The sequence below is a fragment of the Heteronotia binoei genome, chromosome 18 (assembly GCF_032191835.1).
Source record: "Heteronotia binoei isolate CCM8104 ecotype False Entrance Well chromosome 18, APGP_CSIRO_Hbin_v1, whole genome shotgun sequence".
In the NCBI taxonomy this organism is placed as follows: Eukaryota; Metazoa; Chordata; class Lepidosauria; order Squamata; family Gekkonidae; genus Heteronotia; species Heteronotia binoei.
Window position 1 is genome coordinate 29294178 of NC_083240.1, and position 14267 is coordinate 29308444.

The 14267-nt window shown below is 41.9% G+C and overlaps 1 protein-coding gene across 1 annotated transcript in view; it reads left to right on the top strand.

The window, feature by feature from the left end:
- RABEP1 (rabaptin, RAB GTPase binding effector protein 1) overlaps positions 1–14267 on the top strand; it is an 88631-nt gene that overhangs the window by 48226 nt on the left and 26138 nt on the right. Inside the window, exons 5-8 of the mRNA XM_060259504.1 lie at positions 1778–1897; positions 5105–5240; positions 6857–7035; positions 9642–9767. Coding sequence (XP_060115487.1) covers positions 1778–1897; positions 5105–5240; positions 6857–7035; positions 9642–9767 — 561 coding nt within the window. The remainder of the gene's footprint in view (positions 1–1777; positions 1898–5104; positions 5241–6856; positions 7036–9641; positions 9768–14267) is intronic.

The following is a 14267-nucleotide window of genomic DNA, read 5'->3' on the forward strand; positions in this document are numbered from 1 at the left end:
ATATAAAATAATTATGTAAGCTGATGATGCAAATACTGTAGTTTAATAGTAATATATATATACCCCTGGGGCTCAGGTGACATGAAACACTTTGAAATGCATTATACTTAAGCCATTGTTCTAATTTTATACTAAGTGCGGCTGTAGTCAAGCACACTTCATTTTTTTTGTGTTGCTTTTTGATGTGGTGAGAGGCTTGTTGTTCAGGCTTCTCTCTAGATTAAAAATGACGGTATCGATTTAAGGCAATTTAGAGAACTGGAAGCAGTTTCCCAGAATACGTCATCTGCTTAAAAGGCCATAAAATTTCACTTCAAAAACATTTTCTTTTGTGTTTTTGCAATAGTGCAGTTCAGGCTACTGTTTGTGTTTATGTTCTTGGCGCATCGCAAATACTGATAGACATTGGCTGACTCAGCTGGTTGTAAAAAGTAACTGGCAAGAGATGATATAAAGATGTTTGCATGTTCTTGAATTTATCAGTTTACTGAATGGGAAGGTCTCTTGTTTTCGGTGCATTACTAGAGGGATGTGGATGCCTCATTTTCCCCTCCTGTTAGGGATAATAGCGATTCTCTCCCTTCCTCTAGCAGCTATTGGAGAAATGGAAAACTGTTACCCAGCCCTCACACCACAATCTAAATTGGGAATCCCCCTGTGGCTGTTTTTTAATCGTAAAAAAGTACATTAGAAAATTGTCATAAATCTCTGTCTTGTCTAGCTGTTCTGTCAGTGGAGTACTTTTAGCATTAAAGCATTAGAAAGTTGGTTTCCTTCCCATCTTTGATGAAAATACAATATGGTGTACAAAGGCCCTGTAATGAAGTCTGTCAGGCACACGAATAGCAAAGCCTGCATACAGCTACAGTGATGTCTGAGACAGAGTAGAAGCCAGTTTGGTGTAGTGGTTAAGTGTGCGGACTCTTATCTGGGAGAACCGGGTTTGATTCCCCACTCCTCCACTTGCACCTGCTAGCATGGCCTTGGGTCAGCCATAGCTCTGGCAGAGGTTGTCCTTGAAAGGGCAGCTGCTGTGAGAGCCCTCTCCAGCCCCACCCACCTCACAGGGTGTCTGTTGTGGGGGAGGAAGGTAAAGGAGATTGTGAGCCGCTCTGAGACTCTTCGGAGTGGAGGGTGGGATATAAATCCAATATCTTCTTCTTCTTCTTCTTCTTCTGAGTAGAAAGATAAATGAAACTTTTCTGGTTTTCTGGGCACCGCCCCCAGGAAGTATGGATATCACTTCAAGTCGGGGGGAAGCATTAAAAACTGTGGGGAAATGTCACCCGAATCTTCTCCTTCAGGACATTGTAAATTCACTTTCCCCTTTGTTTTCATTATGTTCCTTAATTGTCATGCAGCTGCCCTGTACATGCAAGGGCAGCAAGAATGTTCAGTCTTCCATAAGCCATGTTTGAGGTTTTTGAAACTTAATTTTAACATGACAAATAAAATTTTTGAGGGGAGTCTCAAACATGCACAAATATCTATCTTACCTGTAGGTGGTGACCCCACCTTATTTGTAGTCATTCAACCAATATGTGCTGTAAAGTGATGGTAGTGATATTTTTACCATTGTAATGATTTGATGCTGAAAATAGGTTGCTAGAGCTGACAGAGCAAATTTGTGCTGCTCTTTTTCTAGCCTTTTGACATTAATCCAGTTATCTGTAACTAACTGGTTTGAGGCTGGTTTTCCGTAGCGTTTCAGGACAAGATGCTGCTAAAGTTCAGAGAGGTGTTGATTTATTGCATCATTTCATGTTGTTGACATCAGGCCCAAGAAGATGCCGAGAAGCTTCGTTCAGTAGTGATGCCCATGGAAAAGGAGATTGCAACTTTAAAAGAGAAGCTGACAGAGGCGGAAGAAAAGATAAAGGAGCTGGAGGCCTCAAAGGTGGGTAACACTGAGTTTTAAGACTGTTGCTAGAAAGGATGGGCATCATAATTTATCAGGGCCATTTGTCTTCTTCTTGGAAGTCAGTTGATCTTGCATAGAGAATCTGTTCTTTGATTATCTTTATATTCTGTCTATGAAGCATGAATTCAGTAAATGACATACTTAGGCCCTTAATATTTCTCCCATACATTAAAAAATGTATGGGAGAAATATTAAGTGGCAGGCTTTCAAACTGAATGGTAAAATTTCCTTCAGTGTTTTTAAAGCAACAAAAGGAAGATTTACAAATCTGGCAGCTGTTTTACCCTGCAGAAAGGGAGAGGTTGGTACTTTCCAGAGGTACTTTTTAAAATCTTCCTCTGAATCGTCAGCTGGGTGCTCTTAGGACAAAACAAGTCACCTTTTTAATTGTTGCACCAGTTTGTCAAACTTTGTTTGCTGCTTTAGACCAATATGGCTACCCACCTAAACCTGTTTTCTGGATACAAATGATGATTCCTCAGGCCAAGCTCTGAAAATAACCAGTTGGCGATATTGACTTGACATTCTGTGTTTTGAACATTAGCTAGTCCAGTATTTAAAGCATAAAAGCTATAGTGGAAAAAACTGTTATCCTATCTTGAGGGTTGTTTTTAACTGCTGCTTGCTAATGGCTGGTATGCTGCATCACTTTGGCCTTTGCTTCTAAAAACAAGTTATCTGCATGGCATTGGGTGGGTAGGATCCTATATTTTCCATGACATCTCTCACTGATGAAACCGATTCCATCTCTCCTGCCAGGCTATTCCAGGTGCATTATTTTACCCCTGCTTTATATGGTTTGCTGCTTGACTTGTCAGTGGAGGATTGTGGACAGTCTTGTCTAGCAAACATCTGGGCAGATAATGCAAAAGGTGCTTGCTTATAACCTGTGTGTGTTTGGCAAGGCTCCAGCTTGCCGCAGAGTGCTTTGGCAGAGAGGATACCATGGCAGTGCTGAGTACACTACATAGCTGGGCAAGGCTGCATAGCGGGTGGCAACTTTCCTTTTGTTGAAAATCCTGCAAGCTCACTTAAGAACTTTCACGAATCATATCCTTAGCAGCTGCCTGGTTTTAAGAAGCAGTGGCATGGCATGCGTTGTTTTCTGTAAGCTTTCCGGCTTCTTGAGTCTATCTTCCACCCTCATCCTGAAGATCCTTTCCAGAAATCCACTTTGGGATTTTAACATCTCTAGTGGGAAAAAAATGATCCTGCCATTTGTCTGCTGCAATAGAAAATGGAGACCTTGTAAACCGCTTTGTGACAGTTATTATAGCCTCCCAGACCATCATAAAGTGACAAGCAGCTTTGCTGATGGATGAAGGGTCCACCTGATCTAGTGTCAGTGTCTAGTCAGATGCCTCTGGAGCACCTGCGAGCGAGTCAGCGTGGTGTAGAGCTTAGAGTGTCAGACTAAGGTCTGGGAGACCAGGCTTCCATCCACTCCACCCTGGAAGCTTTATGGGTAACTTGGGACCAGTCGTACCCTCTTAACCTAACCTACCTCAAAGATAGTAGAAAGACAGGTTATAAATGAAGCAAATAAAGAAGTTGGGCAGGGAGGCTAAGACTCCCCCCCCCCACACACACAAATGGTATTGTCAGATATTCTGCCCTTGAATATGGAGGTTCTGTTTAGTCTTCACAGCTAATAGCCATTGATGAACCTGTCCTCCACTGAAACCTTATTGAAAGGTTATCTTAGAGCTATCTGTGCCATTGGTCATCACAATGCCAGTGTGGTGTAGTGATTAAGAATGGCAGACTCTAATCTGGAGAACCAGGTTTGATTCCCCACTCCTCCGCATGAAGCCAGTGGGATGACCTTAGGCCGGTCACAGTTCTCTTAGAACTTTCTCAATCCTTAATTACCTCACAAGGTGCCTGTTGTGGGGAGAGGAAGGAAAGGTGACTGTAAGCCACTTTGAGACTCTTTAGGGGAGAGAAGAACAGGGTATAAAAACAGCTCTTCTTCCATGGCAATAAGTTCCACAAATTATTTTGTATGATTCTGCCTATCAAGTTTCACTGGGTATCACTGTTAAGGGAAGGAGAGAAAAATCCTCTCTTCACTTTTTTTACCACATGCACAATTTTATAAATATACCTTTTCCTTAGCCATCTTGATGTTGCCTTACAGAAGAATTTTAACTGGGGTCTCAATGCTTTTTCTGGAGGCTTTAATGAAACCAGTCAATATCTAAATTTTTTCCCCCAGTGTGAAAACAGTAGGATGTTTTTGCAAGAAGTGGTGGCAGGGAGTCACTGTTACTGGATCCATTTGGAAAAAACCTGTGGCAAACATTGATAATTTTATATGCTGGTGTCAGTGTTCCCTCTGAGTTAGTGTGAGCTAGCTCACAGTTTTTTAGCCTCTGGCTCATACATTTTTGTCTTAGCTCAGGAAAAATTGCCCCAGAAAAAGCCAAATTTATGTATCAGCTCACAACTTTAATGCCAGTAGCTCACAGAGTAGAATCTTTGCTCACAAGACTCCCCTGCTTAGAGGGAACATTGACTGGCGTGTAGTCTGAAAACTCCTGTTTTACTTGAACAAGCAAAATGCAAATTGTACATGCCTGTGTATGTGTGTGTGTATGCGTGTGCAACCCCCCCCCCCCCAAAACCCCAAAACAAATTGGCCTTGGGTGTGTAGCTCTTGAATGGTGAGTACAGTACTGCTTTCTCTCCGTAGTGTTGTAAATAGCAAAGAGGAAGAATCTCCAGATCTGCTTAGCGTGCTTTGGCTTCTGGATGTCAGCATCGATAGTGTTGGCAAGCACATTCACTTCTAGCAGGTGTTAGTTTTCAGCATTTGAAGACATATAGTATTGGCTTCAGTGTTAATGCAGTTCTAATGGCTTGTTAACCTTTATACAAAATGGCTAATGATGGGCTTTTAGCACTGAAGCTGTTGAACTTTTGAGAGCAAACAATAACAGCGTTCATTGCTGTCAAATCAGCCTGGAAACGTTTGTGTGCTGCGCCATAATTCTGTGATCGCAATGATTTGTGAATGAAGAACTTGGCTAAAACCTATGACTGCAGTTCATCATTTTCAGTAATGTTCTTCAGTTTGTTACGCAGATGTGAACCTCCCATCTCTGTGTGCAAGCCATCAACCTGAAAACAAAACATGTGCATGAATTACAGTCTTTCTCTACATATGGGTGTATGTTTCAGGTTAAAGAACTGAATCATTATTTGGAAGCTGAGAAATCCTGTAGGACTGATCTAGAAATGTACGTGGCTGTTTTGAACACTCAGAAGTCTGTTCTGCAGGAAGATGCAGAGAAATTACGGAAGGAGCTTCATGAAGGTAAGGATTTGTCTGTGTTCTAGAAACACTGGAGCGGCAAAAACAATACACAGAGGTTTCCAAATAAGGGATAGACAGCCACATCCTTGGACTGAGCTTTATGTCCCCCATGGTTCCCAAAATCCTTCCCCATCTTTCTGAACGGTGATATTCTTTATCACAAGAGGAAGTATATGGTCGTAAGAATCACTATCTAGAAATATGCAGTTGCTTCCCTTGCGTTTTGGAACCTCAAAATTGAATATTTATATATCTTCTCTGTTCTTTTACATGGGTTATTCCAGGGGTGTCAAACTCATTTGTTATGAGGGATGGATCTGACATAAGTGAGACCTTGTTGGGCCGGGCCATGTGTGTATCTATTTAAGATTTGGTAGCAGAAATATGAACTTTATAAAGAACACAGACAAACACAATTAAAGATTTTTTTAAAACCCTTAAAACGTGCTTAAAATATTAGCACTCATTGGTCTGAAAGGTGCTTTCTTTGTATCTCTCCCATGGGATCCAGGGAACTGGGCAAAGGAAGCTATGGCTTTTCCTTCCTTCCCCAGGGGACCAGGAGGGGGAGGAGCCTCAGCCAATAGAAGGAGGAGAGGCTTGGCTCAGTAGCTCTGCTGTGTGATTGAGAGAGCCTAGCAAAGCAAGCAGCCAGTTGCTCAGGGGCCTGATAGGAGCCCTCTGAGGGCCTGATTTGGCCCCCAGGCTGCATGTTTGACACCCTTGGGTTATTCTTTTAGGCCACAGTACAGGCCCAGGAACTCAGAAAGATGTTAAATGGATACCTTGTGTTTTGATGGTAATTACCTGTATTGAGCTTATTCTGTTAGAACACTTTAGCATTATGTGTTAACATCATGCTTTGTTGAAATGTGATTAAAACTTTTTGGTTAACTCTGTATGTTGAAATGCAGTGAAAAGTATTATTTATGAAACCAGTGTCAAAATTAAAATCCATTTTCAAAGTGGAAATGGAGATTAAAACACAGTTTAACAATTGTAGGATATCGTGGTTTGCAGAATACCAGTGTGATAAAAGCATATGGCCATAATTGCTCCCCCATTATGCCTGGAGCTCTTTCCCAGAATGCTTATGTCACATTAGCTTTAAATTGTTCCTCAAAATTCGCATTTTCTCTGAAGTCCTTGATTCTTATCCTCTGTGGGAAGGTTTGAGTATATGCAGTTGAACTTGAATCTATGCTTTCCCTGATACCTCACCCTATTCTTCACTTGTTGTCTTCCCTCTCTTGCCGGAATGTAAATCGTAATCTCATTGGGGCAAAGATCCACATTTTCATTGATGCCCCTGCACAAAGCCCTATCTCTACGTTGACAGGAATAAACGGGTGAATAATTGAATCTGGACAGTAATATATACAACATGTCTTCCATGCTTCTGCACCGTTTATCATGGGGACTGTCTCCATGCAACTTGCCTGTCTCCAGATTTATAAAAACAGTTTCAGAGGGGCAGAGAATCCATGTGGGCAACGACAAACAAGTGCACCCCACTATTTGGAAAAAGTGTTGTGTGTGGAAGCGGGGAGGGAGTAAAGTGAATTGTAACCATTGAAGCTGCAGTTCACTATGATTCTGTTTTGCTGTCTGTGCAGTCTGTCATCTGCTAGAACAAGAAAGGCAACAGCACAACCAACTGAAACACACATGGCAAAAGGCCAATGACCAGTTCTTAGAGTCTCAGCGCTTGCTGATGAGGGACATGCAACGGATGGAGATAGTGCTGACTTCAGAACAGCTCCGCCAAGTCGAAGAACTGAAGAAGAAAGATCAGGTTAGTGGCTCCTTGCTTGTGACCTGCTTATTTTTGGGTAAGAAACTTTTACAGGCTTGTTTAATTGCTCTTCTTTACTTATCTGTGTAACAATGATGGATAGGATAAAGCTTTATTGATTTAGTCCGTGGTCTTAATTTTAACACAATAGTTACTCTTTAATGAAAAGCAGAGATTAAAATGGAAGCCAAGATCCTCTAATGCTATTTACTTGTTTACTATACCCAGAACAAACCTAGCGTATTACTGAGGTATACCTCTGGCCAGGGGATAAATGATCTGATATAGAAAAGCTAACTAGCCCTGACCTGGATGGCCTAGGCAAGCCCAATCTCATTAGATCTTGGAAGCTAAACAGGGTCAACTCTGGAAAGGACTTGGATGGGTGACTTCCTTGGAATACCAGAGTCGGGAGGCAGGGGCAGGATTTATTCAACCACCTCTTTGAATTTCCTCCATGCCCCCAGTAGGGGTCAGTCACCAGAGGTTGCCATGACTTCAAGGTGTGTTTGTGCGCATGCGCACACACGCACACAAACACAAAAATATAAGAAAAAAGGAGAAATCTCAATAACTAGATGCATAGGGCTTCTTAAGTGCACTCCTATGTATGAATCGGCCTCACCTGAGTAATCGGGCAGTGAGCTGATTAATTTTGAGTTGACAGCTGCTTCTGCTTTTTTTGCATCTGTGCACAGCAATTGTAACCATACTGGGCCAGGAAGAAGAACCAGTCAGGCTGTATGAGATGGAAAGGTCCATACGAAATGGCAACGGTGCATTCATGTCTCTATTCAGTTTGGTGCAGTGGCTAAGTGCACGGACTCTTATCTGGGAGAACCGTGCTTGATTCCCCACTCCTCCACTTGCACCTGCTGGAATGGCCTTTGGTCAGCCATAGCTCTCGTAGGAGTTGTCCTTGAAAGGGCAGCTGCTGTAACAGCTCTCTTAGCCCCACCTACCTCACAGGGTGTCTGTTGTGGGGGGAGGTTAAAGGAGATTGTGACCGCTCTGAGACCCTGAGAGTATAGGGTGGGATATAAATCCAGTATCTTCTATTCTGCACCCACACCAGGGTAGATGGCAGTTGCTGAGCTTTGGGGTCTGCCTGTTTCACATGCCTGTTATGTGGCAAGATGAGATTTGAAAAGGACTTTGTGGTTTCCACTTTATGGGATTACTTGTCCAAGGAGGTTAGAAAGGTTCCCCCTCTCGTGACTGTCCTGATTGACTTATTTTCTGCACAGGTAATAGGGTTGCACTGTGCCAAATGGCTCACAAATTTACTTTTATTAATTATTAGGGATTGTTGTGTATACTGCTGTGTATTGATTACTGTAAATAAGATCCTGTTACCTAATTTTTGCACCACTTGATGTGTTGTGTTAATAATTAACATTATGTTTCAGTTCTATCTTTTCAGATTTCTGGGTTGGTTCCAGACTTCTGCAACCCTAATGTATTGCTTACTGAATGTTCCATTTTATTGATTGTATTGTCTCTGTGAAATCTGCCTTAAATCCTTGTGAGAAAGATAGAATACGGAGTTGCCACTTTCTGGAAAGTCAGGGGAATGGAAATTGGTCAGGAAAAGTCAGGGAAATTGGTCTGAATTAAAATATATTCAAGCAGTGGATTTTTGACCTGCTGCTACAAGAGCATGATCCGTTCTTGTGGCGATTGGAATAGAGAAGTAGCAGAATACAAGTAAAACTTAACGATGCCCTTTCCCAGCACCACCTTTTTCTCAACTCCACCTCAGCAACCAGTCTATTATGTTTGTTGAGCTCTGTCCCTGCATGATTTCCAAGGTCTGCCTGTAGCATTTGCAAACAAGGCTAGTTTAAACGTTTAGCAATATACAAACTTTAAACATCTAACTGTTTTCATCCCTACCTGCTAATACTGCATTTAACATACATATAAAGATAAGCATGTTTTTGGTCATGTTTGTGTATGGAATGGACATTTTGTATTCTGCTAAACCCAGCATAGAGTTGCAAATGAGTTTTGCCACTGTTGCGATTTCACAGACAACTAGCACTTTCTACTCTGCACCATGCAAAATAAAATTCGCAAATGTGATTGCTTGTTCCTGCTGGGGTTTACAGAGTACCAGCTTTCTCACCCTCTTTCCTGACTTCTCCCATGCATAAAGGTTGCAAATGAGGGTTATCTGCTTCTCTAGATTGCAGAAACTCCACCTCCTTTCTTGCTGCTGATCTGCTCATTACACTTTTTGGAACCAGAAAGTGAAAGTGAAACTTTCCCAGCTTTGGAGAGTTCCTACTTGTTAGCATTCAAAGTTTACTTGAATTGAAGTTTGTCTTGGTGTAATTTGTGGTGCAATTGCAAAACAGATGTTGCTGCAGTTAATGTTGAAAGAAGCGGATATTAAATCTTTGACAAATATTTTTGCAGTTGAGACTTGTGTAGTTGTAGAGTGGAACATTTCATTAAGCCTTGCATTAATGCAACATAACCTATTCATTTTTTAACTTGTGGTTATATTTGAATGGTGGTCAAGCTGCCTATTCATAGTAAGTTTGATTTGTAAATTGCCACACAAGAGCATGAAAACTCTTTTATGTATGACTCATTTCTAGGAGGATGAAGAGCAGCGAAGGCTTCATAAAAGGAAGGAAGACAAACAGAGAGGCGCCAATGATGAATCGAAAACTGTGTGTTCCATAGCCCATGATGAATCCCTCCCACAGTTCCCTGCTGAAGAGGTACAGCCAAGTATTGACAGCACATTTCTTACAGTGCGGGTGCACATTACCAATGATAGTTGAATTATTTGATTTCTATTGGTGTTTTCTGCTAACAAAATAATCGGAGGCTAGTTTTGCCACTGGAGTTTATTCAGACAATAAACTACAATATGATAATGGCCAAAATGCCAACTTATTCCAGAATTTTCGATCTTTTAAAAAAAAAATAGAACAAAGTTTGAGTCCAGTGGCACTTTTAAGACCAACAAGGTTTAATTCTGGGTATAAGGTTTTACATGCATGCACGCTTCTTCAGATACCATCGGATACGTATCTGAAGAAGTGTGCATGGATACGAAAGCATATACCCAGGATTAAACTTTGTTGGTCTTAAAGGTGCCACTGGACTCAAATTTTGTTTTATTGCTTCAAACCAGTACAGCTATCCAACTGAGTCTATCCCCCCCCCCGCCCCAAATAGTAAGTCTCTATTATCTTTAGTTGTGGAGATATCCCTTGCCCCTAATATCTCTATAACAAAAAGTGCCAGAAAATAATGAAAGCTGAGAATTAGAGAACCTAATACACATATTGCTACGTTGTAGTGGTATTCAGTTTTGCTGGGTTTGTTTTTTAAAAACTGAGAAAGCCCTGGTGGTGCAGGAAGGAGGAGGAGTTTGGCTGTTGCCAGGGGACCAAAGCAGGGAGAATGTAGGGAAACCTGCCCTGTATCAGCACCTGCATCAGTAATAAGGGAAAACCACATAAGCCTGTCCCTTTGCGGAAAACACCTCTAAGTTTTCGATGAGCTGGAGATCTGGGATGATTTCAAATGAGATTCTGGCAAGAAACGTCTGTGCCCCTAGAAACAGACTAACAATTTCTGGTGCTGAACTAAGTATTCACAATACTGTTCCAAGTCAGGTTATAATGGGAGACAGATGTTTCAGTTCTTTTGCAGTGAATTCCTAATGGTACTGAGCCTTTCTCTTACCCCTGCCCCTTGTTACCAGCAAAGCTCGAGGCATCTGTTACCCAGCAGCTTCCTAAAGCCTCAGGATTTTAAAAATTTAAATCTTACTTTGCATCTAGTAATAGACATGTTACAGTTTTGGATTAAAGACAGCTTTGAATTGTGACGATAATTAGCTTCAATAAATGCCACCTAAAGGAGTCAGTCGTTGCATCCGAACAAGAGAGGCCTGGTTCCTAATCTGTGAAGGAATGCTTACACAGGTTTCTTTAAGTCATTGACTTCATTTTCCCGTTCATCTGATTCTTCAAAAGCACTCTTTCACCCTTTAAAAAGGACTGCGTCTCTTGCACTTCTTCCCAAACCAAATGCCTAAGAACCCCCTGGGCTGATGGTCCCAAACTGTATTTGTTCTTTTTTAATTGTACTTGTTCTAGAATTTCTTTAATGTGGGGGCTTGTTTTAAAATACTTGGTTTACTGTGAAGCCAGTTTAAAAAGTTTTGACTTTAGTGCCGGTGCACCCATGTAAGTTTTCTAAAAGCTGGGGATCGTAGGCTTCTACTAACAGAGGCTTTGTAAAAAAAAAATCTGTCTTTTAGCAATCTAATTATAAAACTGAACATATGCTGGAGATTATAGTTCTAGTATTCCAGCTATTCCAGCTACTATTCCATCAGTTGGCCTCCCTTGTTGCGACATCACACTTACTATGGTGCTATCTTATCTATTATTACCATCATTTTATTTTTGGGCCGATAACTGTTTACTCTGTAAAATGTGCCTTTCCTGCCTGTGATGCACTTTATTTATTGTTCTTATTTTGTTCAATTTTAATGCATTGTTTTTAGCTCTGAATTGTAGGCTTTTATTGTTGTCAGTTTATGTTGTGATCCACCCTGAGTCCATTTATGGGAAAGGGCAGAATATAAGCCTACTAAATAAATAAATAAATAGCAAAGGGTCACAGTAGGCTTTAGGTATCCTCAAGGATGTGTAGGCAATAGGGATGGGCACAAACCTGAACCCAAGCCAAAGTCCAGGCTGGACTGTGCCCAGTTTGCGGACCCCGTATTGCAGTTCAAAAAATTATCTCCCCACAAAGACTTTGGGTGTTTGGCCCCCTACATGCTCATGTCACTTCTGAGAAGTGATGTGAATGCGTTGCCAGGGGACCCAAACTGGTCCGTTTGGGCAAGGGTTTTGGCTTCGGGGTTCAGTTTGGGGCTGCCTGGTTTGCGAGCCCCGAACTGGGCTTTTCCAGTCTGTGCCCCATCCCTAGTAGACAATCACTACAAGAGGTTCAGCTTTGCCAGTTATACCTCTGAGGACAATTATGTTCCCTGAACAGATCACGGGGACAAATTCATTTCATTTTAGAAAATCCATGTCCCGTCTTTCTGCAGGTTTACAGACATCACATGAAAAGGGACTGGCAAGATAATAAATGGGAATAGATTAATTTAAAACAAGAAAATAGACTGTCACACTTGAGAAAAGCAGCAAGCAAAATAGCAGCTGAAAGTAGGGCCAGTTAATAAAAAAAATGACAGTTTCAAAAGGTTGGTCTGCAGTAGAACAGATAGATTGGAGTCCAGTAGCTTTGACGTTCCGTAGCTTATACCTGCAAAGTCTTGTTGCTCTCTTGGGCATTACTGGACTTTGCAGCTGCACGTACTATTCAATGGACAAGGTAGGTAGGTGTGGGGGAGGAGGGGGAACCCTCAGAAAGGTTCAGGAGCTGTGCCACTGCCCCAGACAAAGAGTTCCAACAATAAGCTGTGGCTAATAATCCATCAGTGGCTATGTATTCTTGTGCTTGGGTGGGGGGGGGGCACAGTGGCAGGACTTCTAGCCCCACTGGTGGACCTCTTCATGGCACTTGGGTTTTTGGGCCACTGTGTGACACAGAGTGTTGGACTGGATGGGCCATTGGCCTGATCCAGCATGGCTTCTCTTATGTTCTTAATGACAGCAGCCAGGCCTTGAATTCAGCAGGAGCTCACAGGAGCACAGTTCCTGCACCTTTCTGTGGGTTCCCCCTCCTCCCCCCCACCTACCTACCTTGTCCATTGAATAGTAGGTGCAGCTGCATAACAATCCCTGGATGAGCTCCACCACTTATTTTTCTACAAAACAACCCCTGTCAGCCAATGCTGAACAACAGCTAACATGGCAGAAAGTAAAACTATAAAATCAGCTAATATCAGGTGGTAGGGATTAAACTGGGTAGAATGGTAAAATCAGTAAATGCCATTTGAATCAAAGGTTTTTATTAGTTTCTGGGAAACTAAGAAGAGGTAAAGCAAGATTCCTGGGTTAGGTAGTGTCGGTTTCGCTTTGTAATATGTCTCAATAAATCCAGTTTATTCATGGCTGTTGAATGTGTTGGCTGGGGGACAAGATGCCTAATTTTTGTGAGGTTTCTGTTTCCTCTCTGACCTTAAACCCACAAATGGGTTCCAGGCCATCTTCCCTCTCTTCTTTCCCTTCAGCCTGTCTCGGAAGGTTTAGCAAGAATGAACGTAGCCAACAAGCAACACTGAGCCCCTAGTTTTCCTTTTTGTTGAAGTTTAAATAGCTTCCCCCCCCCACACACGCTTCTGCATGTGGAAAGTCTGGCTAATTGAGGGATCTCATCTCTGAAAGCAGTAGGGATTGGCTTGGAATTTAAAGTCACATAACCGTTTATGTGATCAAATAAGTGAATTGGACAGGAGGAGAAGCAGTGGAAGAACAACTTTGGCTTGAATGTAGTCATTGTTCTAACTTTATTGCTTAGTATGTTCTTGGTATGCTGGGTTTTTTTTGTCAGTCTCTTTTTTTTAAAAGTTGAATCTGTTTCACTTCAGCAGCTATGCTTGGCACAGCGCAGATTCCTTCATGATGAAAAAGCTGATTTGCTCGGGGGGTTGTGTGTCTTCATTGTTGTCCTAATTCCTCATTGCTTTTGGTTTTAATTTGTATACAAAAGAAAAATAATTTATTTGGTTACAAAAACATTGTCCTCGTTTTAACTTGAGTTATCTGTACACAGTCTTTGTAATAAGCCATCTTAACAAGATTGATTTGCAGTGGTGGGTTCTTTAAGGAGTTCCCCTGCTAATTGGATCCCACCAGTGTAATTGTGTAACTAAGAACCACGTGGCGCAGAGTGGTAAAGCTGCAGTACTGCAGTCGGAGCCCTCTGCTCACGACCTGAGTTCAATTCCAGCAGAAGCTGGTTCAGGTAGCTGGCTCCAGGTTGACTCAGCCTTCCATCCTTCCGAGATCGATAAAATGAGTACCCAGCCTGCTGTGGGGAAAGCGTAGATGACTGGGGAAGGCAATGGCAAACCACCCCGTAAAAAAAAGTCTGCTGTGAAAACGTTGTGAAAGCAACGTCACCCCAGAGTTAAAAACAACTGGTGCTTGCACCGGGGACTACCTTTGCCTTTTTACCTTTAGTGTAATTGGCTTCTCCATCTCTTAATGATGTTTTAACAAGCCCCCCAAGAGAATTGTCCCTTTAGGGTCAGAGCTTAAGCCTTAAGTTTTTTTCATGCT